This window comes from Pseudorasbora parva, chromosome 21 (assembly GCF_024679245.1).
Source record: "Pseudorasbora parva isolate DD20220531a chromosome 21, ASM2467924v1, whole genome shotgun sequence".
NCBI classification, from domain to species: Eukaryota; Metazoa; Chordata; class Actinopteri; order Cypriniformes; family Gobionidae; genus Pseudorasbora; species Pseudorasbora parva.
Genome location: NC_090192.1, coordinates 13,891,590 through 13,914,393, shown reverse-complemented (window position 1 = coordinate 13,914,393; position 22,804 = coordinate 13,891,590). Strand labels below are relative to the sequence as shown.

The window sequence follows — 22,804 nt, the reverse complement described above, 5'->3', positions numbered from 1 at the left end:
AAAATGAAACTTTACACAATGAAAGTGCACATGAAAAGTAAATTTTTTTGTTTTACAAGTTTCTTTGAAAATGAATTTTACTATGCAAATGAGCTATACACTAATCGAATATGCCAAAAATACACCCAAATGGGCTTATTTTTTCCTTTACTCCCACCACAACAAAACTTTACACAATGAAAGTCGACATGAAAAGTAAAACATTTTGTATTAGAAGTTTCTTTGAAAATGAATTTGAATATGCAAATGAGCAATATACTAATCGAATATGACCAAAATATTCGATACTCCCTAAAGGGCTTATTTTTTCCTTTACTCCTATCACAATCAAACCTCACACAGTCAAAGTATACATGAATGAAAAGTAACATTTTTGTTTTCCAAGTTTCTTGGGAAAATCTATTTCAAATATGCAAATGAGCTCAACACTATGCCTAATTGACTTATGGCCAAGAAGCCCTAAAGGTACAAGTAGAAAAAACAGGGGCCAAATATCCAACACATTCATGTCCATTTAGTAAGTTAACCTATGCATAAACACGATACATTTAAAAAGCTTGTGAAATTCACAAAGAATTGAGTTGGCTCGCAAAGTGACCACATTGATTTTCAGGATTTTCATAGATTTGCTTAAAGGGATAATACATTTAATAGTTGTTAATTACTCACACTCATATTGTTCCAAACCCGTAAGTCTTCCGTTCATCTTCGGAACAGAAATTACCTTTTGATGAAATTTGAGATATTTCCGTTCTTCCAATGCAACACATTGATGCTTCAAAAATTCAGAGATCGTAAAACTAAATCGATATAAATCGAGCGGTTTAGTCTTTTATTCACATAAACATTCATCAACGCACACCAGTTGTGGTAAAGAGCTCAAGCATGTTTCCTTGATGTGCAACAACCCATAAGGTTCAATCTTATGCAGCACGTTTGAGCTTCCACATGAACCAATGAGGTTTGTTTCGCATTTCAAGTAGGTTCAGTTGAGCTTCATTATGCATGCTGATCAATGTTTAGTGAATAGGAGTGTAAAATTCAATCTATTCATCATGTAGAGTGATCGTGTCTCTTCCTAAAAGGTGGACTAAACCCCTTAATTCTTATGGTTTATTTTTTACAGTCTCTTTATGAACGTCATGAATCATCAAAATGTCAGTTGCATAGAGGCCAACAGAGGGACAGAAAGCTCTCATTTTTCATCAAAAAGATTTGTTCTGAAGATGACCGAAAGGATTACGCATTCGGAATGACATGAGGGTGCGTAAATAATGACCATTTTCATTTTTTGGCCGAAATAACCCTTTAAATAAAGTGTATATAAAAAGCACAATATGTAAATTTTTTTGTATTGAAATACCCCAAAACCATTAAAACCAGTCATCAAGCTACATTGAATAAGTGACATCAGTGAAAAATTGCATTCCATTTATATTGTGAATAGCACAAATAGGATAAGGTCAAAACATTCACATTTAGTTGATGAAAACAAAAAATAAATTACTTTTACAAATTTTTATTTATTTATTTTTTAATTTGCATGTGCTCTGCAACAGTGGAAAAAAAAAATGCATATTAGACATGACATTGGGTCAAACAATAACAAAAATAAAAATAAACCATACCTCAAACATTTCACATAAGCGTACATAATTAGGAAATTAACATTAAGGTATCCAAATTAACACCCAAAACCTCTTTGAAAGACATTGTTGGATTCATAACAAAATAGGTTTTTATAATCACAAATTAAACCCAACACCTTTAGTGCAACTGTATAATTTTACGTCAACCCCAACGGCTCGCTCTGAAGACCTGCAGACCACAAATTCAACATGATCAGCTTTAACGGTGATGCGACACGCTTCGTGAGGCTTTATACATGATCATGATCTATGACTGAATATCTGTCTTTTTTTTTAGAAATCATACTGATAAATCTTGTAAAAAAAAGTGCTATTTGCTAACTCCGTGCAAAGCTGACCTTGATAGAAGGACTAATGGAATATGCTTAAAGTAGACAGTTTAAGAATTAGGAGAAAGGAATTGAGGTTAACAGGAAGAAGGGAATACAGATAAATCATTGATTAATGTGGTCGGTCACAAAATGCAGTTCATTTCATGCTTGGGGTCATCCTATGTTTCAGGTCATTGTAGAGAGTGGTCATAGGGTCAGTGCTTGTTTATGATGCTACAGCCAGATATCCTGTAGCTGATCTGCAGTGGAAAAGGAAGAAGAAAAAAACACTTAATCTTACAATAAAAGGATCAAGGTAGGGTCACAAACAAGAGCCGATGATAAGCAGATCTGGGTGATCTAACAAAGGCGCAGCAACTTAAACATTTAACGTGGCTTGGCAAAGTTCAGATGTCTTCCTCTGGAATTCCAAATAAATGAACACTAGTGGAGAAAAGCCTTTCCTTCAATCAAACGCTCTGTTCTCTGCGGTGCCTCTTCAACAGCAACTATCACAGCCTTGTCAAGCACAAAAGGAGTTAAGACGGGGGTGCAAAATTCAGTTCATAGAGGGCTACAGCCTTGTAGAGTTAAGTTCCAACCCTGCTCCAACACATACCTGGAAGCTTATAAATGAGCCTGAAGGACTTTATTAGCTGGATCAGGTAGGGTTGAAGCTAAACTCTTCAGAGCTTCAGTTTTGTACTCCTGGGTTAAGACATGTTTTTGGGTATTAAATAATGGCTCAAATACAGCGGATGCCACAAACCTTAGTAGGTCGAGTTCAGAACCCGGTAGAACGCAAGCCTATAAAACAGTCATAACTCCTCATTTTGTTCCAGTAAAACCATACCGTATCCGGTTAGTAACTTAATGAGTTAATGTATTCGATTGTGAAGTTTTGAAATGTTACCATGGTTTAACTATGCTATTACTTAATTTTTCCTTTTTTATTATTTTGTTTTCTACAGCAAAAAGCAGTGTATATATATGAATAGATTTGAATATATGAAAATGTCTAAACACATGATTTACCAGAATGAACTCCTATGGATTTAAAATCTCCTGAACTTCTAAAACACCCCCCCCCCCCAAAAAAAAAAAAAAAAAAAAAAAAAAAAACAACAACAACAACAGGTGTAGGTTTCATACATTTAGATTTACAGAACAATAAGATTACTCTGAAAGGTTTAAACAAAATATATAAAAGTTTACTTTCACAAAAAAAGGGGGAAAAAAAATTCTTGCTGCAATGGTTCATCCATAGGTGGCAGCAGAGTGAAAAGTTGACTTTTAAACCCCCTTTTCTTTTTCAAATTTAGACCATTTGGCCTATGAACTTTTGATCTACAAATGACAAATCAGCATAATTTCAAGTGTAAAGCCACAGTGCACTTCAGATGCAAAAAGGGCCCAAACGCCAAAGATGTTACAGATCCATATGCAATACGGAGGGTTAAATACTCTCCTCCCATAAATTGTGTATCTTGAAGGGGGAAAACTCCCCAGCTCAAATTTCTGATTACATTTTTTTTTTCTTCCAAAGACAGACAAACATTGATAGTCAGTAAGAACTGTGAGAACATTAATTTTTTTGGCTTTCATTACTGAGTAATCCTAGCCAGACCCACATCAAGATGTTTGGTCTGGAAACTCACCATTGACAGGGCTCAATCCGAGGGGCGGGATAAACGGTTGTCTTTCAAACTCCCTCTGCACAATTCGATAGAGCTACATCCAACCAGAGCAACGAAGGTGAAATGGAGCTCGTTGATAGATTAAACATTCGCCGTATCCGGTCAGCAAAACTCTGAACACATCTTCCATTCTTAAGAATGACTTTAGTGCCGTTCTTTGTTCTTTTCTCATAGAAAAGCTTAACTCCAAGTCTTCCAGAGTCGCGGTCAAAGCTGATTCTAAAGACCGCCGTTCGCCAGCTTCTGTGTTGACTAGAAGCACGCAAGCGCAACTCTGGCATCATTATGTTAAGCCCCGGCCACCGACTATACACGATGTGATTGGCCCGTCAAGAGCTTGGCGTTTACTGCTCAGATGGGTATTGAGAGTTGCTAGACGACACTCACGGGCAGATTAGATTTGCTGCCGCTAGGGTGAATCTAGATTTCTAGGCTAGAGTAATCCACTATTTTGTAGAGAGAGGTCAAACCTGGTGCATTTTCCCCTACAGTTCAGTTAATTTACATATGAACACTTAGATCTGTGCTAAAACCAACAGTCACAGACTGCCTGAATGAGGTTGTCTCTGCCAGAATGAAAGACTCCAAGTGAAGTCCAAGTGAAGACCATTCACTTGTGGTAAGAAACCACAAAAAAAAAAAAAAAGTAGTTATGAAAGAGCAGCACAATTTTTTGGGTGAACAACTTTGAAATTGAACACCAACTTAAGAGTCACTGGATGTTTCCCAAATGGGAGGCGCTGCAAGAATGCAGTCCCAACAAGGCCTTGATTCCTGCTCTAATGGATATATTAGTTACAGTAGGAATCACTTTTACTTGCATAAATTGCAGTATGCAGTTGTAACAGTTAAATCTTCTCTTTGGTTCAGTTTGCTTTCTCAAGGCTACATTTCAATTTATGTCCCCTTTTCCCAAAGCAAATTCTCTAAAGGTCTGAAAACACCCAAAGGAGGTATGCAAATTGTAAAGTACTGAGTGAAGCATTTAGACTCACTCCAAGTTGTTCTTTAGTTGGTGTATGGTCCGCTTGTCCAGATATCGACAGAAAAGCGTTAGCAGGTTGGAGGGCAGAAGTAATGGCTCAACAAGTGTTGTCTGGGATAGCTGCCGGGCCACATGGAATACAGTATCCGTCCTTGATAGTTGTTAGAGAAGAAAACAATTATTTCATTTTAATTTAAAGTTTCAATTTACACCAACTTATTCCACCACTTTGCAAAACCAAATTTGTTGACATTCACTAAAAACTAGTTTTAACCAGACATGCAGCTGAAAGTGCAGCACAAGAATAACAGACAATAAAATGAAACATGAACAAAATACACAAAGCTAAGAACATGATTCAATATTAGGGAAATCTATAGATCCTCAGTGACTCGTGCCTTTAATTTGGATCTAATCCTCCCAAAAAGAAAGCACAAGTAAGAAAAAACAATGTAATTGTTGGGAAAAGTAATATGAGGGCAAGCACAAACAGTACCAGGTCTCAAAATCTCCAATGCTGGGCTCCATGGGAAGGTCAGAAGATAAAAGCCTTTCTCCCTGCGAGAGCAGAGCATACAGCAGCGACAGACCAAACTGCAAAGCATTTAAGCACATATAAAAAAAAAAAAAAAAAAAACGTATACATGGTAAAGACCACATTTCACTCTGCCGTCATTAAACCTGAAAATATTCCTGGATAGCAATGCCACTAGGAAGCCCTGCGAAAAACGTAAAGCTGTAAAACATTAGCCAACTCTGGTTATACAGGGTTTCTGCAGGTTTTATGAAAGTAAATTTAAGAGTAAATTTAAGGCTAGTAAAAAAAAAAAAAAAAAAAAAAACGGATTATGTTGAAGGGAACATTACATGTCTATATTGTATAAATGTAAATATCACACAATGAGTTTATTAGCAACACTTCAAAGTTAAGACCTATTAAGACTTTTAGAGCTTTTTAAGAGACGTGGATAGCTAGTTATAGTTAAACCACGACTACACTTAAAGGGTTAGTTCACCCAAAAATGAAATTTATGTCATTAATGACTCACCCTAATGTCGTTCCACAGCCGTAAGACCTCCGTTCATCTTCAGAACACAGTTTAAGATATTTTATATTTAGTCCGACAGCGTATGCAAGTGTAGGCACACTATACTGTCCATGTCCAGAAAGGGAATAAAAACATAAATATAGTCCATATGTGACATCAGTTAGTTTAATTAGAATATCTTGAACATCAAAAATACATTTTGATCCAAAAATAGCAAAAACTATGACTTTATTTAGCATTGTCTTCTCTTCAAAAGTTTGTTTTCAAACCTCAAAGATTCAAACGGTCATGAATCAGCGTGTTGATTCATGATTCAAATCGCCAATGTCACGTGATTTCAGCAGTTTGACACGTGATCCAAATCATGAAACAATAAGCTGATTTATTACCGTTTGAATCTTTATTTGAGGTTTGAAAACAAACGGGGAAGAGAAGACAATGCTGAATAAAGTCTTAGTTTTTGTTATTTTTGGATCAAAATGTATTTTCAATGCTTCAAGAGATTCTAACTAACTGTTGTCACATATGGACTACTTTGATTATGTTTTTATTCCCTTTCTGGACATGGACAGTATAGTGTGCATACACTTGGATACGCTATCGGAATAAATATCTTAAAATGTGATTCGAAGATGAACTGTCTTACAGTTGTGGAACGACATTAGGGTGAGTCATTAATGACATCAATTTTTTGGGGGGTGAACTAACCCTTTAAATGGACACATTGAATAAAACAAACCCACAAAAGAAACAAACAAACAAAAAAAAGACAAAATTATAACTAAAAGCGGACCTTGTTTTGGCAGGCCAGCGTTAACCGCGTCTCTTTTGAGTCAGGCAGTGATGCGGTGAACTCTGAGAGAATTCTGATTAGCTGACTGAACACAAGTCCATCAATCACAGCACGGAGCGATGGATACAAAATAGGCAGGGCCTGTGAAGAGGTTAGAGCTTGAATGGGTGATCAACATCAAGAGCTTTACAGAAAACACAAATAAGTTCCAGACCTCATCTGGATCTCTGCTCATCAATACTGGGAGGTGTTTGGTCACCACGCTCAGGATATGTAGGGATGAATCATGTGACAGGAAGGGGAGGAGTCTAGCCAACATCCTCTTTCCTTTTGATACAAGTAGACACGAAAGAAATTCCTCTCCCGAGTCCCTGTAGGAATAGGAGAAAAATCTAATATACTATATACGTGTTTAAAAACCAATACTGTACAGAGTTTCTTACAATAGATTAGTGACCCGCAACTCGGTGTAAAGCTGCTCCACCTTCCTCTTTATGTTCTGCATCAGCCGCCTCTCCTCCTCTTTGTCAGACACGGTTGCCTTCAATTTCTCTGCCTCTTCCACTTCTAACAAAACTATGTACAACTGTGAGAACACAAAGAGGTAAACAGAGTCATATGGGGCTCAAATCCAGAATGCAACTAAAAGTCACCCACACGCTTGATTGTGGTGTACTTAATATGGAAGATGAAACCTGTCGCTACTTTGGTTTCATTATAGTTTTCAATGATGAATGAAAATAAAAATAAATAGGGCAGGGAATTGTTTCAAGGCAGTTGTGAATTGTTTCAAATAGAGATGTGGACAGTCTTCTCAATTTAATGCAGACAAAAGAGAGTTTGCAGGGGCAGGTTTAGTCTCTCGAAGTTCTACAGTTCAAGCTTTACATTAAGTTAATTCATCCTGATAACCAGGCATGTCCGTCAATAAGGGGGGACAACTGAAATCACGCTCGTTCTGAGATAAAAATAGCGTTCGCAAGGGCACTGTGGTGCGATCGAAAAGGGCACTTTCACTTTCAAAGGGGCAGGGGCTTTCACACCAACACAATGAGTTGTTCTGCAGTAAACTGTACTAGCAGATATTGGAGGAGTGTGGGTAAGGTCTTGATAGCATGGCTCTACTTCCTGTCCTCTACTGCGTAGACCAGGGATGGGCAACAGTTTTAGTCTGAGGGCCACAGTTACTTTGGCAAAGTAAACGGAGGGCCACACAGGACAATTGCAGTTAGACATGGCTACATGATTAAATCGTACAAAATTATTAAATGCAGATATGTATAAGGCTACAGTTACTTTGACTTTTGCCAGCCTAATTCAAGGCCTGATAAATATTTTTTGTTAGGTCTGTCTGACATAGACTACTTTAAGGTTACAATAACTGGATTTACTACACTACCCCCTGCATATTTTTCAACTCTCATTTAAACCAGCTGTTGCTATTCAAGATCGAAAACTATTAACAAAACTGCAAATGTATGTATGCAGATCACATTAACATACAGACATACAGGCAATCTGGCTTGGAATTATCAAATTTAATTGGGGATACCTTCATCACTAAATGAAAAAAACATATTCAGCTTATTTCACTTGTTATTATACCTTTATTGTAATTTCTTTTTTTTTTTAACAAATGTTGTTTAAAACTTTTATGAAATGGAACACAATTTAACTGCAGGTCAACTTCATCACACGTATGCTTGCTTAAGGTTTAAAGAACAACATGCAATGGTTCTATGCGTCTCACAAAATTTAAATTTGATTTAGCTGTATCATCATCCCCACGTGAAATTGTTAAGGGGGCTTAACTTTATACCATCAATGATCAATACACACTGATAACTATCTTAATAAAAAGATAAGCCAGCGTCCTTTATTATGCATTACTTTCACGCTTAATTTTATTATTCTAACTGACTCCCGAGTGAGTTTTTTCAAGGCAATTCCTAGTTTAGATTGTTCCTCCTTAATGTTTCCATGGCAATGTGTCATATTTGTCACGTGACACCGCACCGACAATAACACTGTATTGCAGACGCATCGCTTTTATTCCCAGAGAATCCGGGTCATCAGTTTCTCCTGAAATACATGCAAGAAAGTGGCCAATAAACTGTGACAAGAATAGAGTAAAATTCCACTATGTTTGTTTGATATAATATTACTTTCGGAAAAAATATATTTGAATAGATTCTTATTGCTGCTTCCACAGCCATCAGTGTGTATTTTACTCCAAATGTATCGTTTTACTCGTGCTTACGTGTATTGAAAACTGTCTGAAACCTAAAATAAACATTATGAGTGTGAAAAAAAACTGCATAGTTGTGATATATGACAGCGCTGAGGCTGAGCTTGTCCGTCTCTGGCTCAGTGCCAACCAACGAGCAAAAGCACAGTTTGAATCCGGCATGCGACATCACTGAACATTCTAAATACCATGCGGGACCGTACTCTCAGGGGCACAGAAGTAAAAATCCCATATATGCGATAGCGATCAACAGCTTAAACGTTTAATTTGTAATCCTGAGTACAAAAATTCAACTTTCAACCAAATTGCCAGCACAGAGCACATCGCGGGGGCCGGATTGAAGCACTATGCGGGCCGGATCCGGCCCCCGGGCCGTATATTGCCCATGTACGCCGTAGACTCATGTCCCAAATCAGTGCAAGATGTCAGCACCATATTCAGACGGGTGGCTTCACTTTTCCTTCAGCAGGCAGGCAGTAAGGTCTTATAGGTTACAGTAATGAAAGAATAGAGCGTGAGTGGCAGAGGAGAAGGAGAAGGCTTGTGACTGACAGGTGGCTGGTGTGACAGACAGATAGATACTATCAATATGAAGAAGTGAGGGATGGCGAGTCACTGATGGTTGGTGAAATGTCTGGTTAGTACATAGTGGAAGAGTGTGAAAAAAAGTGTCCCAATCCAAAATGAAGACTTTAGACCTGGACTCAATTACAAAGTGGTTACCTTCTCGATGGTGCTCAACACCTCCAACCTTTGCTGTCTAGTGTCTTTGTGCTCCTGCTCAAGCAAGAAGGTACAGTTTTTTTTTTTAAATAGCCCCCCCATACCCTCACCAATAGTCCAAACTATTTAATCTTAATTTAAAGACAACACCTCACCTCATCATGTGTGTTTGCATGAACAGCATCAATTGCTCTTCTGGGAGAGAAACAGGTGGACACTGCAACCTGCCCGAGCGAACCTTCAATGTGGACCACTGTAGTAGTGCAAGAATTACAGCAAACCATTCATACTGTAAAATTATAAATCATGCATTACATCAGTTTATTGTGCCAGACCTGGGATGTACGAGACATTTTTGGTAACATAAGGGGTTGTGAGTTTAGGTGGTTCTTTCTTTAACCGGTCACCCAGGAACTCCTCTTCAGCAAGTTTGGCTTCCATCCTCTGATAGTACTCCTGCAGAGAGAAAATAACTAGACTTGACAGAGCTCTTAACAATTAGAATCGATTCATACATTTTAAACGGGATAATGTGATATTGGCCAGTTTGGCGCATACAGGCTTTCAACAGGGGACAAATGTAGCTTACGCGACAAAAGCCCCATATCACTATTTTAAAGTATAGAAAACAGCCTTAAATGTGTAATTACCAGCAGTCTGGCACAATACTTTTTACACACAAGCAGCACATTCAATGTGGATGCGCAAGTGGTTGCTACCAAGCAATACCAGCTTGTAAAAGCAAAGTAATTGGGTGATTTGAGAAATCAACTTTTCTTTTGATTATATAAACACCATCATGATGTAAGAATATCCTGCAAGTTGCGGAGCTGAAAAGTTCGTAAAATAAAAGCTTTTGACACCAACACATCACCAACTGCCATATGATGAAACACCGCCTCAAGCCCACCCACCGGCTTGTTGAGCTAAACTGATCACACTACCGAGCAATAAACATGCAGAAGAAAGTAATATATTCCACTGTGTCTGGTTGTGGAAGAACACAGTCCCTGCATAAGCTTCCTTCAGATTCTAATATTAGGAATGAGTGGTTGAACTTCATTTTTAATGACATTCCAGCTCACATGCAGCCTGACAAGCCAGACCCACATCAAGATGTTTGGTCTGGGAACTCACCATTGACAGGGCTTAATCCGAGGGGCGGGATAAACGGTTGTTTTTCAAATTTTTGTCAGGCCTTAGCCGATTTGAAAGACCGCCGTTCGCCAGCTTCTTTGTTTACAAGTAGCACGCGGAACCTCCTGATCTCTGCCGTTATTATGTTAAGCCTGCCCACCAACTCAATACACAATGTGATTGGCCTGACCAGAGTTTGTTTTTTCCAGCTCGCAAGTCTATGGAGAGTTGCTAGACTACATTTGCTGCAGCTAGATTTCTAGGCTAGCTCAAGTGCTTAAGACATTGCACGTTTGTTTGCTTCATTTCACCGTCGACTCACTTGTAAACAAGACCGGTCACACAGATTAGCATGCTGTCAAATAGGCTTTAAAAAAAAATAATAGCGATTTCAAGTTCCTGCACAAGATAGTGTTCAAATGAAACTTACGTTATTTATGTTTATGAAATTTTACATAACTAAAGTAGGATTGGGTGATGTCCCCTAAATTGGCAGTTGACAATGTTTACAGTAAAACATTGTGACGATGATATCGTCAAGACACTATCTTTTAACATAAATACTATTTTCTACTTAAACTATAATTTTATTTTACTAACCCAACTAATGACTCATCCGCACATTCCAATAGGTTGCATTAGTCTTTTAATCAGCCTATTAGTCTTCTTTATGCACTTTTTGCAATCTGTTATGGAGCTATTCAATTTTGCATATTATTATTAATTTTATTTATAGGTGCCTTTCATGGCACTTAAGGACACCTTACAAAACCCACAAAAAATAAATAAAGAAAATACAGCAACAGACAACAACAAAGCACATAAAAGCCTTAATGTAAGTGCAGATGCTGATCTTAGAGTGCGGGAAGGTGTGTACAAAAATAATAATAATAAAACAACAACATATGAAGGATTTTAAGTGCTTTATAAGTTAAAAGTAATATTTTGAAATTTACATGAAATTTAACTGGAAGCCATTTAAAATTTTGTAAAACAGGAGTAATGTTCAGAAATTGAAGTTTTGGTCATAACTTGAGCAGCTGCATTTTGCACCAACTGTAATTTACAGGGATGCAAACATGTATGGTCAAAAAAAAAAAAAAAAAAAAAAAAGAGGTAACAAGATGTAAGGGACATCTCAGGGGTTCAGAGGTGTCTTTCTGGCAAATAACACAGAGCCCAGTTCAGCTCCATGTTAAAGTTTTAGAAACTATTTATGCAAGTGTCTTTTATGTAAGCATACAAGAACGAACCAAGACATTCTGACCTGCAACAATAAGAAACCAAAATGACCGAATGTACATCTAGTTATGCACTGTCACACACAAATAAGATTTAATGTGATTTGATGCAGCCTAACATCAAATTAATGACCAAACTATGAACTAAGTAGAAAGCTATACAAATTACCCAGTTGAATAGAAAAATAAAAGAAAACCCAAGATCTCTCAACGTTCAAGATTTACAAAAATGATATAAATGACAATGTACAACATGAATCCCTCTTCCAAACTGTGTTTTTTGTCTTACCCTAAATTATGGTACACTTATAATAAGTGTTTATATTGGGACTATTTCAGACCGGTCTGGTAGGAACCGCTGCAGAGGAACACAGTCCCTGAGTGACTGACCAAATAGACATAAACAGAGAGAAGTAGCTCCGGCTGCAGTGTTCTTCAGCAAGACGCATGCAATTCTGTTCATTAGCTACAGTGCAAAACATTAGAGATAGCAGCGTTAAACATTTTTGCTGCCTTTTTTAATAATTCCGCCTGTTTTTTTTTTTTTTAGGTTTAAGGCATCTTGGTACTCCATTTTACACTCTTTAAAGATCTACTGGCCTGAGCACAAATTAACAAAAGTAAGCTTATTCAGTGGTTTTAAAAGTTCATTACACTTAAAGTTTTATTTGAGAGAAAAAAAGAAAAAAAAGAAAAAAAAAAATTTTTCATGAATATCGTTTTTTAAGTGATTTGACACTAAATTTCAATATTTCAGCTGGGCTCCTAGGCTGAAATCATTCAGGAGGTCCTAAAGAAGCTTCATGTAAAATTTGGTGCTTTTATCACCTTGGTAACAGTATTATCTAATATGTGCATTACCCAACTGGACTATAAGAAGGGTGCACAATGCTAGGTTTGTGGTTAGTCACCGATTGGGCTGGCCAATTAATAAAACATGCCAAATCAATCACAGGTGGATGAGAGATGAATCAGTGTGTTTGTTTGATAAAGACATTTTGCGAGCCCTGTGAGCCAATCATGCAGTTTCCCCATACACTACCACAATAATTCCCACATGCAAGCAGAAGCTCATTAAATATGCAATTCATCCAACCCATGGGAGTTTACTTCCAAGTCTTCAGTGCCCATTAAAATAGAGCATTCCAGGAGAAAGCCTCAAAACCAGGGTAGAAAATAGCCTATTACTTATTCATTATGATGTTTTTAAACGTGTAATAAAATAATAATTAATAAAAATAAAAACTACACGAACGTCATAAGATGACCTCGGACAAGAAAAAAAAGCCAGTTCATGACCCCTTTAACAAATCCAGGGGAAGCCTGTTTCCACCACTGATTAAATAAATAATGATGACGATCACATCACAATTGACTTCTCAGACTTGCGTGATAAAATCTTGCAATCGCAAGTTACAAAGACAGAATTGCAAGGCAGGTAAACGTAGGATTTCAGTACAATAAACACAGTTTTTCAAAGAAAGTGTTTATTTCTCCATATCTTTTTAGATGAATGGTATCAATCTCAGACAGGTTTTTTAAATAGTTTACCAGATCTACTTGGGTAAGAGGAAACCCTACGTAAAGAGGTTTGTCCACATTAAGCAAGTCAAAGTTCTCATGCAAAATGGGGAGGAAGAAAGATCTTTCTGAAGAGAAGCACGAAATGGTGCAAATGTTATGCAAAAGGTATGAAAATCACTAATGTTGTGTGAAAACTGAATGGAGATTATCGAACATAAGATTTGGGAGTACATTTATAGCACAAGAAAACTGAAGATGACTTATTATGGAAAGTGTGTTAAAGTTATTAAAAAGACAGCTATAATTTTAAGTCACGGTTGAGCAGAACACATCTATTTTATAGAGTAGACCTGGCAACCCATTTAACAAAACGGTCTGAGATTGATACCCATCATCTACAAAGATATGGAGAAAAACTCAAACTAAACTCTTAATATTTATTGTACTGATTACTGATGTCACTTGCACAATCATTTGGAACAGTGTAAATTCTCAGAATTTGGCTTTTTAACTCGCAATTGAGAGTAATCACGCAATTCTGACTTTATAACTCGCAAATGTGTGAAAGTCAGAATTGTGAGAAGTCGTAATTATCTTTAAACCGTTTTATTCTGTGGTGGAAACAAGCTTTCACGTATACTGTATAAGAGGTTTAAAGGTCCCGTTCTTCGCGATTCCATCTTTCAAACTTTAGTTAGTGTGTAATGTTGCTGTTAGAGCATAAATAATACCTGTAAAATTATAAAGCTCAAAGTTCAATGCCAAGCGAGATATTTTATTTAACAGAAGTTCCATTTCAAAGCCTACAGCGAACGGCCGGTTTGGACTACAGCAGGAAGTGCAGGGATGTAATGACGTCACTAGAACGCTTGTTGACTAACCCTCCGCCCACAAGAACACACAGAAAAGGGGGCGTGGTCTTGTTGCTCTCCCACATGGAGAAGAGCGCGCATTCAGCGCTTGTATCTCCCTGTTATGGTAAGAGGCGGGACCTTTCCAGGCAAAGTGTGCCAAGCGCTTGCCCAATCAGAACTCGTTACGTGTTTTTGAAGGAGGGACTTCATAGAACAAGGAAATCATCAGGCCGTTTTTAGGACAGCGGAAACAGCGCTGTACAGATAAGTAAATTGTGTGTTATACTGTGTGTAAATACTGTGTTTTTTTACACGTGAAACATGAACTCATGTTATATTGCACACTGTAAACATAATCAAAGCTTTAAAAACATGCAAAGAATGGGACCTTTAATCACTAAATGTTGAGAATGGAACACTTTTCCATTTTCCAGTGGCAAAAAAATCAGCCACTGATCGGAACCAGCTGATAATCATATTTTGATGATCCAAAAGACAGGCAAGTACAAGTTACAATTTATAACTACCTTATTTAATAACTCCACTAACAGTAGCTGCTGTATGGTATACATACTTCTACTCTTCTGAAATCTTCCCTCTCTTTATTAAAGCTTAGGTTGCCAGATATCACAAACGCAAAACAAACCCCTTTAAAAACGCAATATAATAGACATGGCAAACATTGTATCAGGGGAACACAATATAATTACGATTAGAAATAGCCACAAAAAATAAAAAGGCAATAAATGTTATTACAAATAAAAGTTCAATATAACTAAATATAATTCTAAATGGGTAAAGATTAATATAGGATTGATTGAATGAGTAAAACTAACATAAGATTGAAAATTCAACAACTTTAGAAACACCTATGAGTTGCATTTAATATAAATCGAATGGAGGAAATATATACATTAGGAAGGGGACAATAAATTCAAAAACAAGTTTAGAATCAAATCTAAAAAACAATTCTAAGCATATCAAGTTGATTATATTGATTCTCGATTTTAATCTAAACGTGAGATTCCAAAAGATTCCCACTCGTAGTAGTTACATACAACAACTTCTTGGACCATTTTTAGGAGGGCCAAGCAGTTTAGAACTGATACAGACCTGATAATAGTAGTCATCCAGATGTGGATTCTCACTCTGTAGCTGGATCATCTGCAGCCTGATTATCCATTCCTTCTCTTTATCGCTCATGATTTGAGAATATGGATCCCAGCTCACTGGCTTTCTGAGTTTTTAATTCAGTTTAAAAAAGGGAAAGGCATTAATTGCAGAGTACATTTATTTCCAAAAGACAATGTTCATTGCACTTACTTGTGAGGTCTCTGCTGTCGTTGACTCAAAAGCCGCTTGTGCTGGGGATGGAACTGAGCAACAGGACCTGGCGCTCTAAAAGTTGACAAAGAAATATCAGTTCTGAAGAGACCAAAAAGTAGCTAGTAAGTCCATATTACAGAACCCGAGTTGAAAACTTCACCCATAAATTAAATCCTGTCAAGTATCTGATATAATTTATCATAATTGGCTAATTCGAATTTAAGTTCAGAACATAAACGCTCTTAATGCATAATCTTAGTCCCTGTTGCAACCAACTTGTTTATCTATACACGCACCTAAATGATTAGGAAAACCTGTTCAATTTCTCATTAATGCAATTACCTAATCAACCAGTCACATGGCAGTTGATTCAATGCATTGAGGGGTGTGGTCCAGGTCAAGACAATCTCCTGAACTCCAAACTGAATGTCAGAATGGGAAAGAAAGGTGATTCAAGTAATTTTGAGCATGGCATGTTGTTGGTGCCAGACGGGCCGGTCTGAGTATTTCACGATCTGCTCAGTTACTGGGATTTTCACGAACAATCATTTCTAGGGTTTACACAAAAATGTTGTGAAAAGAGAAAAACATCCAGTATGTGGCAGTCCTGTGGGCGAAAATGCCTTGTTGATGCTAGAAGTCAGAGGAGGATGGACCGACTAATTCAAGCTGATTGAAGAGCAACTTTGACCGAAATAACCACGTATTACAACCAAGGTATGCAGCAAAGCATTTGTGAAGCCACAACACGCACAACCTTAGGGCGGATGGGCTACAACAGTAGAAGACCCCACCGGGTACCACTCATATCCACCTCAAATAGGAAAAAGGCTACAATTTGCACAAGCTAACCAAAATTGGACAGTTGATGACTGGAAAAATGTTGCCTGGTCTGATGAGTCTCGATTTCTGTTGAGACAGAGTAATACTTTGGCGTAAACAGAATGAGAACATGGATCCATCATGCTCGTTACCACTGTGTACGCTGGTAGTGGTGGTGTAATGGTGTGGGGGGATGTTTTCTTGGCACACTTTAGGCCCCTTAGTGCCAATTGGGCATCGTTTAAATGACAAGGCCTACCTGAGCATTGTTTCTGACCATGTCCATCCCTTTATGACCACCATGTACCCATCCTCTAATGCTACTTCCAACACGATAATGCACCATGTCACAAAGTTCGAATAATTTCCAATTGGTTTCTTGAACATGACAATGAGTTCACTGTACTAAAATGGCCCCTACAGTCACCAGATCTCAACCTAAAAGAGCATCTTTGGGATGTGGTGGAATGGGAGCTTCGTGCCATGGATGTGCATCCCACAAATCTCCATCAACTGCAAGATGCTATCCTATCCTATAGGCCAACATTTCTAAAGAATGCTTTCAGCACATTGTTGAATCAATGCCACGTAGAATTAAGGCAGTTCTGAAGGTGAAAGGGGGTCAAACACAGTATTAGTATGGTGTTCCTAATAATCCTTTAGGTGAGTGTATTTGGATACAGCACAGACAATAAAAAAAATGTACTGTAGTACAATTAAGCCAAAACACCCCAGAAATGGTCATTGCCAATTACGTCATTTGGAGCCAGAGTCCATGCATTAGTGATCCTGAGAGGGTGCAGTGGTATCAAGGTCCCACCCACACGATCACAAGCACAGCTGTCAATTATGACGTTACACCCTGTTTTTATAGCCTCAAATAACTAAAACCAAACTTACTGAAAAAGAACACTTGGTAAGACAGTGTGGTAAGAACTATGATATGGGTTTTGTAAATCCCTTTTTTAGACCTCACTAAGATTTGAGAAATGAATCGTCATAAGGCAATAGTGCTGTTGTATCGATGTGGTAATTTTAACCATGGATTTTACGTTCTCATACTTTGGAAGGGTTTACAAAGAGAATTTGCTTTTACAGAGTTTTACAGAAAACAGCATGTTCTTGACATGCACACAACAGGAACCAGCTACATTTTTTTAGCGGCGACGGCAGGTCAATGTTCACAGGCAGCCAATGAAGACCATAGTTGGGCATTATGCAAATATTACATTGTTACGGTTAGTTGTTTAAAAAAAAAAAACACTTGACTTTGTGACTTTGCGATTTATCAATATGGACGTTGGCGTACGGCACGCTCAAATCATACGCCAGCTCAGGAGGTGGAGTACGCACATGTTTAGCGTGGGGGAGGCAGAGACTTGAATATATAGGGGCGTGTTATTCTAATGACGATCGTTTTCAGCTGCGGCATTTATCAAGGGCAAGTATTGCGTACACCTGGATTGCAGAGGTGCGCACAGCTTCATAAATAAGGCGGTGAGAGGAGTGTAAGTATAATCTTACGCCAACATATACGCCCGTTTCTACGCAAGATTGATAAATGAGGGCCATTGTGATTGTATGACTTGGTCTATAACATTGAAGTTGTATACGTCCCAGTCTTTGTGATTAACTATTTAAAAAAAAAATAATAATAATAAAAAATAATAATAATTTAGAAAAACATGAGTGCAAATTTGTAATCTTTGATAAATATTAATTTTCAGAGTATTTGACCAACCTGAAGCCCTGCAAGATGCTGGAAGATGGGCTGTACAAAGGAGCAGGCCTGGGGGACTCCGTTCCGAACTGAAGGTGCATGAGTTTGGGCGTATGGGGCATTGGGGTAGAGAGGGGAGGACGGGAAGGTGATGGAAAACCTCCAGGCTTAAAACAAACAACAAAAAACTTTGAGCTTCTGGGGGGAAAAAGGCAGCTTTTTTCAGAACCTAAGCTATTGTACAAAAAAAGGGTGACCTGATTATATTGTTGCTGGGGTGTAAAGAGTCTTTGGGGACGAAAGGGTGAGCAAGGCATCATGGGACTCTTTTGTGCCTAGACAATAGAGAAAGATCCCACCCCCAAAAAACAGTATCATTATTAAAAACTCAATTCACACAACAGACTGCCTACACTATACAAGTTGTGAGTTGTGTTTGGCAAGTAAAGCATGACGAGCAAATTTAAAGGGATAGTTCACCCAAAAATGAAAATTTAATATTGATCTGCTTACCCCCAGTGCATCCAGCATGTAGGTGTCGGTCTCTTCAGTAGAACACAAATGAAGATTTTTAACACCAACCGTTGCTGTGTGCCAGTCATATAATGCATGTGAATGGGTAAAAATTATATGACAGCAAAAAAACTACCCTGTGGCTCATGAAGACACATTGATATCTTAAGACACAAAAAGATCAGTTTGTGTGAGAAAGCAAGCCGTATTTATATATATATTTTTTTACCTCAAATACAGCGCTATATCCAACAGCCTGGAATGCGTTTCACTTCCGGTAAGGTCAATATACACCCTTTGGCATCATGTACAAGATTCACTTCTGGCATTGGTGTAAACTACGCCAGATTGCGTATCCTGGAAGTGATGTTTTTACACGTACAGAGCATGTATAGTATAAGTTTAGCGCGTTCAGCTGTTGGGTATAACGTTGTATTTGAGGTAATTTTTTAAAATATAAATACAGCTCAATTTCTCATACAAACTGATTGTTTTGTGTCTTAAGATATCAATGTGTCGTCATGAGCCACAGGTCTCTTTGTGCATTTTGTCCAAGCATGTTTATTTTTGCTCTCATAGAATTGTTACCCATTCACATGCATTATATGACTGGCACACAGCAACAGTTGGAGTTAAAAATCTTAATTTGTGTTCTACTGAAGAAACAAAGACACCTACATGTAAGATGCACTGGGGGTAAGCAGATAAACATCACATTTTCATTTGTGGCAGAACCATCCCTTTAAGGGTTTTGAAAAAAATAAAACCAACTAACCCTTTCAATTAAGTAACTAAACATTTCCAAAAATAGAATTGGAACAATACTAAAGTAAAATTAAATGGTGAAATCTTTTTTCTGCACACTATAAAAGTAATTTTAGATGTATACACCTTTGGGACAGTAAAAGGTTTGTGAACAACACATAAAAATGGGCATTACAGCTAATCTGACTGCTAAATCTAAATCAAATCGGGAACGTGAGAATGCGCAATTAAATATCCAATATGAGTAGATAATTTAAACCAGTTTAGACAGCAGAACAAAGCATCAAATGTTCTTTTTTTTAAAGACCTTTAATCTCAAGCATTCCCAGCAGCACTGGGTGGACCCAAAAAACTCCTTTCAAAGAAAAGAAGCTTAGGGCAAGCTATTGTTGTTTGTTTAAAGTTTCAATTTGTGAAACTAAAACAGGTCTCACTTCAATAAAAAAAACTTTTCATAATGAGTCAACTATAAAGTTGAGACACTAGAAGTACGCGTCATAATGGAGTTCAACAGATCACAGTCCATTAAAATATGTTTTAGCAATAAAGGACTCTGAAGGAGGAACTTCACCCATTATTGTGTGGGTTAGTCTGGATTAGGCCATTGTTGACTTGGGTACAACAAACACTAACATCTAGCAATAAGATAACCACACAGAACATTCTAATGTAGTGGCAGCTAGTTTTGCACAGGGAAACGGCACAAATTTATCTTTACAGAATGTAAAACGCTCAAAATCTCCATTAATTCCCCAGTTTTATTAGAAACCCCACTACCTGATAATGACATCTCTGATTGAAGGATCCAACGAAAGGCTGTCCTCTCCTGCCCCGGCTAGTGGAAAAAGGCCGCATAGGAGAAAGAAAGTTGGGAGAGACGGGTGGGACCCTGCCTCGTGCTGATCGATCAATCACTCCCACGATTGCCTGGTCCTAATTGAAAAGATCAAAATGATCAACAGATGGTTGTGTTGTACAATTGCAAAAGAAACATCTAAGATATGCTTGATCACCTGATATATAGACGGCGGAGGTGGCCTGCTGGACTTTAAAGATGCCATCATCCACTGTGAGGTAGAAAAAACAAAAACATTACACCTCATGTCAAATAATAATAAAAAAATACTACCATCAGATTTTGTAGACTACACACTGCATTTGAATTGAGGTCCTCCCAATAGGAGCTGAGGTGGCAGTCCACAATGGCACTATCAAGACTCTATAAAAAAAATAAAAATTCAATTCAGAAAAGACAGGGTGGAGATTTCAGCTCATATCTAATTTAAGTTTACACCAACGTTTCTGAAATGAAATGTGAAAAAAAAAAAAACACCAGGCAGGTAAACCTTCAGGCTTGGTCGACCCTCCACAGTCTTCACCACAGCTGGGTCATCAAACAGCTGCCCTCGACCTACTCTCCCTCTCTGAGACCGGCCTGTGGGAGTGTGGGGCCAAACGCGAGGTCCCGGTCTGGGGGGTGAACGGGAACTGAGAGAGGAAGGCGGTCTGGGAGGTGGTGGAGGTGAAGACTGTGGTGTTGGGGAGCTATCACTACACAGCAGCAGGAGATCCGTAGGGTCTACATCTGGATTTTCACCGCTCACATCTTCATCTGGAAGTTTTTGCAGGAAAAAAAAAAAAATATCAAGCTGCTGCGATAATTCTTAAAATGATTACAATGCATCTAGTAATACAATACATGGGGACCTTTCTGCTTTACACACTTTTAAATATAGGTTTCCAACCCATTAATGGTCGGTAACCAATTTGTGCATGCTATGATTTTATAATATAATAATACCCAAGCCAAATGTTTCCTCATTGTAGAGATCAATCGCCTCATCCTCTTCAGCCATTTCCTGCAACAATCCACATTCATCATCTTCTCCTTTATCGCTCCACTGATCTCCATTCTCCGGCCAAATGGCATCAGGAACAGATTCCTCGGTTTTCTCCTGACATACACACAAAATGTATAACAAAAAATTGCTATGCTAATAAATAACCTTAATAGCAATGTATAGCATGCAAAGAAAACATGTTGACACCTCATAAAATATGTAAGACTTTAAAATAAGATTCCATTTTTTACCTATACATGCAAAACACTTCTAAAACATTTATTAAATCTCAGTTTGTGTTCATTGAACAGTTACTGTAACATTAAAATATACACATTTTGATCTTAATACTATTTAATTGACCTGAGCTAACATCTAATAACTAACAGTTATATTTCTTTAACTAACGATAAGACAGATTATTGAAAACTGGATAAATACTTAATAAATGTATCGCTAATTCGTCATTGACTGTAAATGCATTAGCTAATGGGACCTTATTGTAAGGTGTAAACAAAAATATTACGTGAATGAGAACATTTAGGCTACAATATATGCAAGCCGTTGGCTTTCATTTAAAATGTTACATTTATTCGCAACGTGATTGCTTCATCTACTTACGGGATGTTCAGAATCATCCATTTAAATATTGTCAGTATTTCAGTATTTTGTGCAATATTTCGTCAGGCATCCACATTCGCTAAACGTCTACAACTGCGCGTGATGTAACACGTGCTTATCAGTGTTTGTAAATGAACACACCTGCGCGCGTGGAGGTGGCGCTTCACGTAAGGCCGACGTAACCATCATTGACATTAAAGGGGACACATTTCCACTCCCGCCAACAATCAAATACTGCCGCCAAAAACAGTCCCTTGCAAGCAAGGATGTGTAGAGAGCTCCTCAGGGCCAGGGGCTCGGCTAAAATGTAAAAAAAACCAAAATTCAACATTCAAACCAGGGTCTTGTATTCAGGCATGTCTGGTATCAGGGATGCAAAAATCACAAACCTCAGAAAATAAAACGGATTATAATATTTAGTTTGACATTTATGTTCATAGTCAGCATTTTATGAAGGCTGAGCACAACAACAAATTTATTTTTTGAAGAATTTTTGAACATATTCAATGTGCCAAGAATCAGTTTATCACATAACAGCCACTTGCAAATAAAGACCACAATTCAATGTTTACCAAAAGTCCAGTAAGTAAATGACATCTAGCCGTTACAATTCCATCAATTTTTTCCCCCAGTGTTAAGATGAGGTGGATCATCTAGGTCAAGTAACAACAATTTAAGCACAGTCAGTCCTATACTTTCAGGGTCAAACTCTTCTTCTGCTTTTTTGTTTGTTTGTTTGTTTCTTTTTTTTCCCTTCAGTTTAATTTCTAATGGACACATTTCGCAATGACTGTACTATTGCAATGTTTAAAAGTTAAAAAGTGTAAAAATCTCACTAATTTCTAATGCTGTATGGAACAGATTTATTGACCACATAATGTAATTTATGATTTAATTCAAGCATGGGCCAGTGAAACACATTAACAGGATTAAGCTTCAGATGTTCAGATGTAACCTGCCCTTTGCTTCCTATGTTTCATAAATA

At 37.7% G+C, this 22,804-nt stretch overlaps 1 protein-coding gene across 1 annotated transcript; it reads right to left on the bottom strand.

Annotated features, from left to right (window-relative positions):
• Positions 1-1,503: 1,503 nt before the first annotated feature.
• Positions 1,504-21,953, bottom strand: patl2 (PAT1 homolog 2). The gene is made up of 19 exons (XM_067429484.1): positions 21,820-21,953; positions 21,159-21,312; positions 20,704-20,969; positions 20,511-20,576; positions 20,371-20,424; positions 20,135-20,290; positions 18,337-18,414; positions 18,101-18,246; positions 15,535-15,609; positions 15,325-15,448; positions 9,791-9,911; positions 9,611-9,708; positions 9,456-9,509; positions 6,928-7,070; positions 6,699-6,855; positions 6,485-6,625; positions 5,139-5,236; positions 4,653-4,793; positions 1,504-2,220 (listed from the first exon to the last, which is right to left on the bottom strand). Exons 1-19 carry the CDS (start codon positions 21,838-21,840, stop codon positions 2,187-2,189), a joined length of 2,127 nt encoding a protein of 708 aa, XP_067285585.1. The 5' UTR covers positions 21,841-21,953; the 3' UTR covers positions 1,504-2,186.
• Positions 21,954-22,804: the final 851 nt, after the last annotated feature.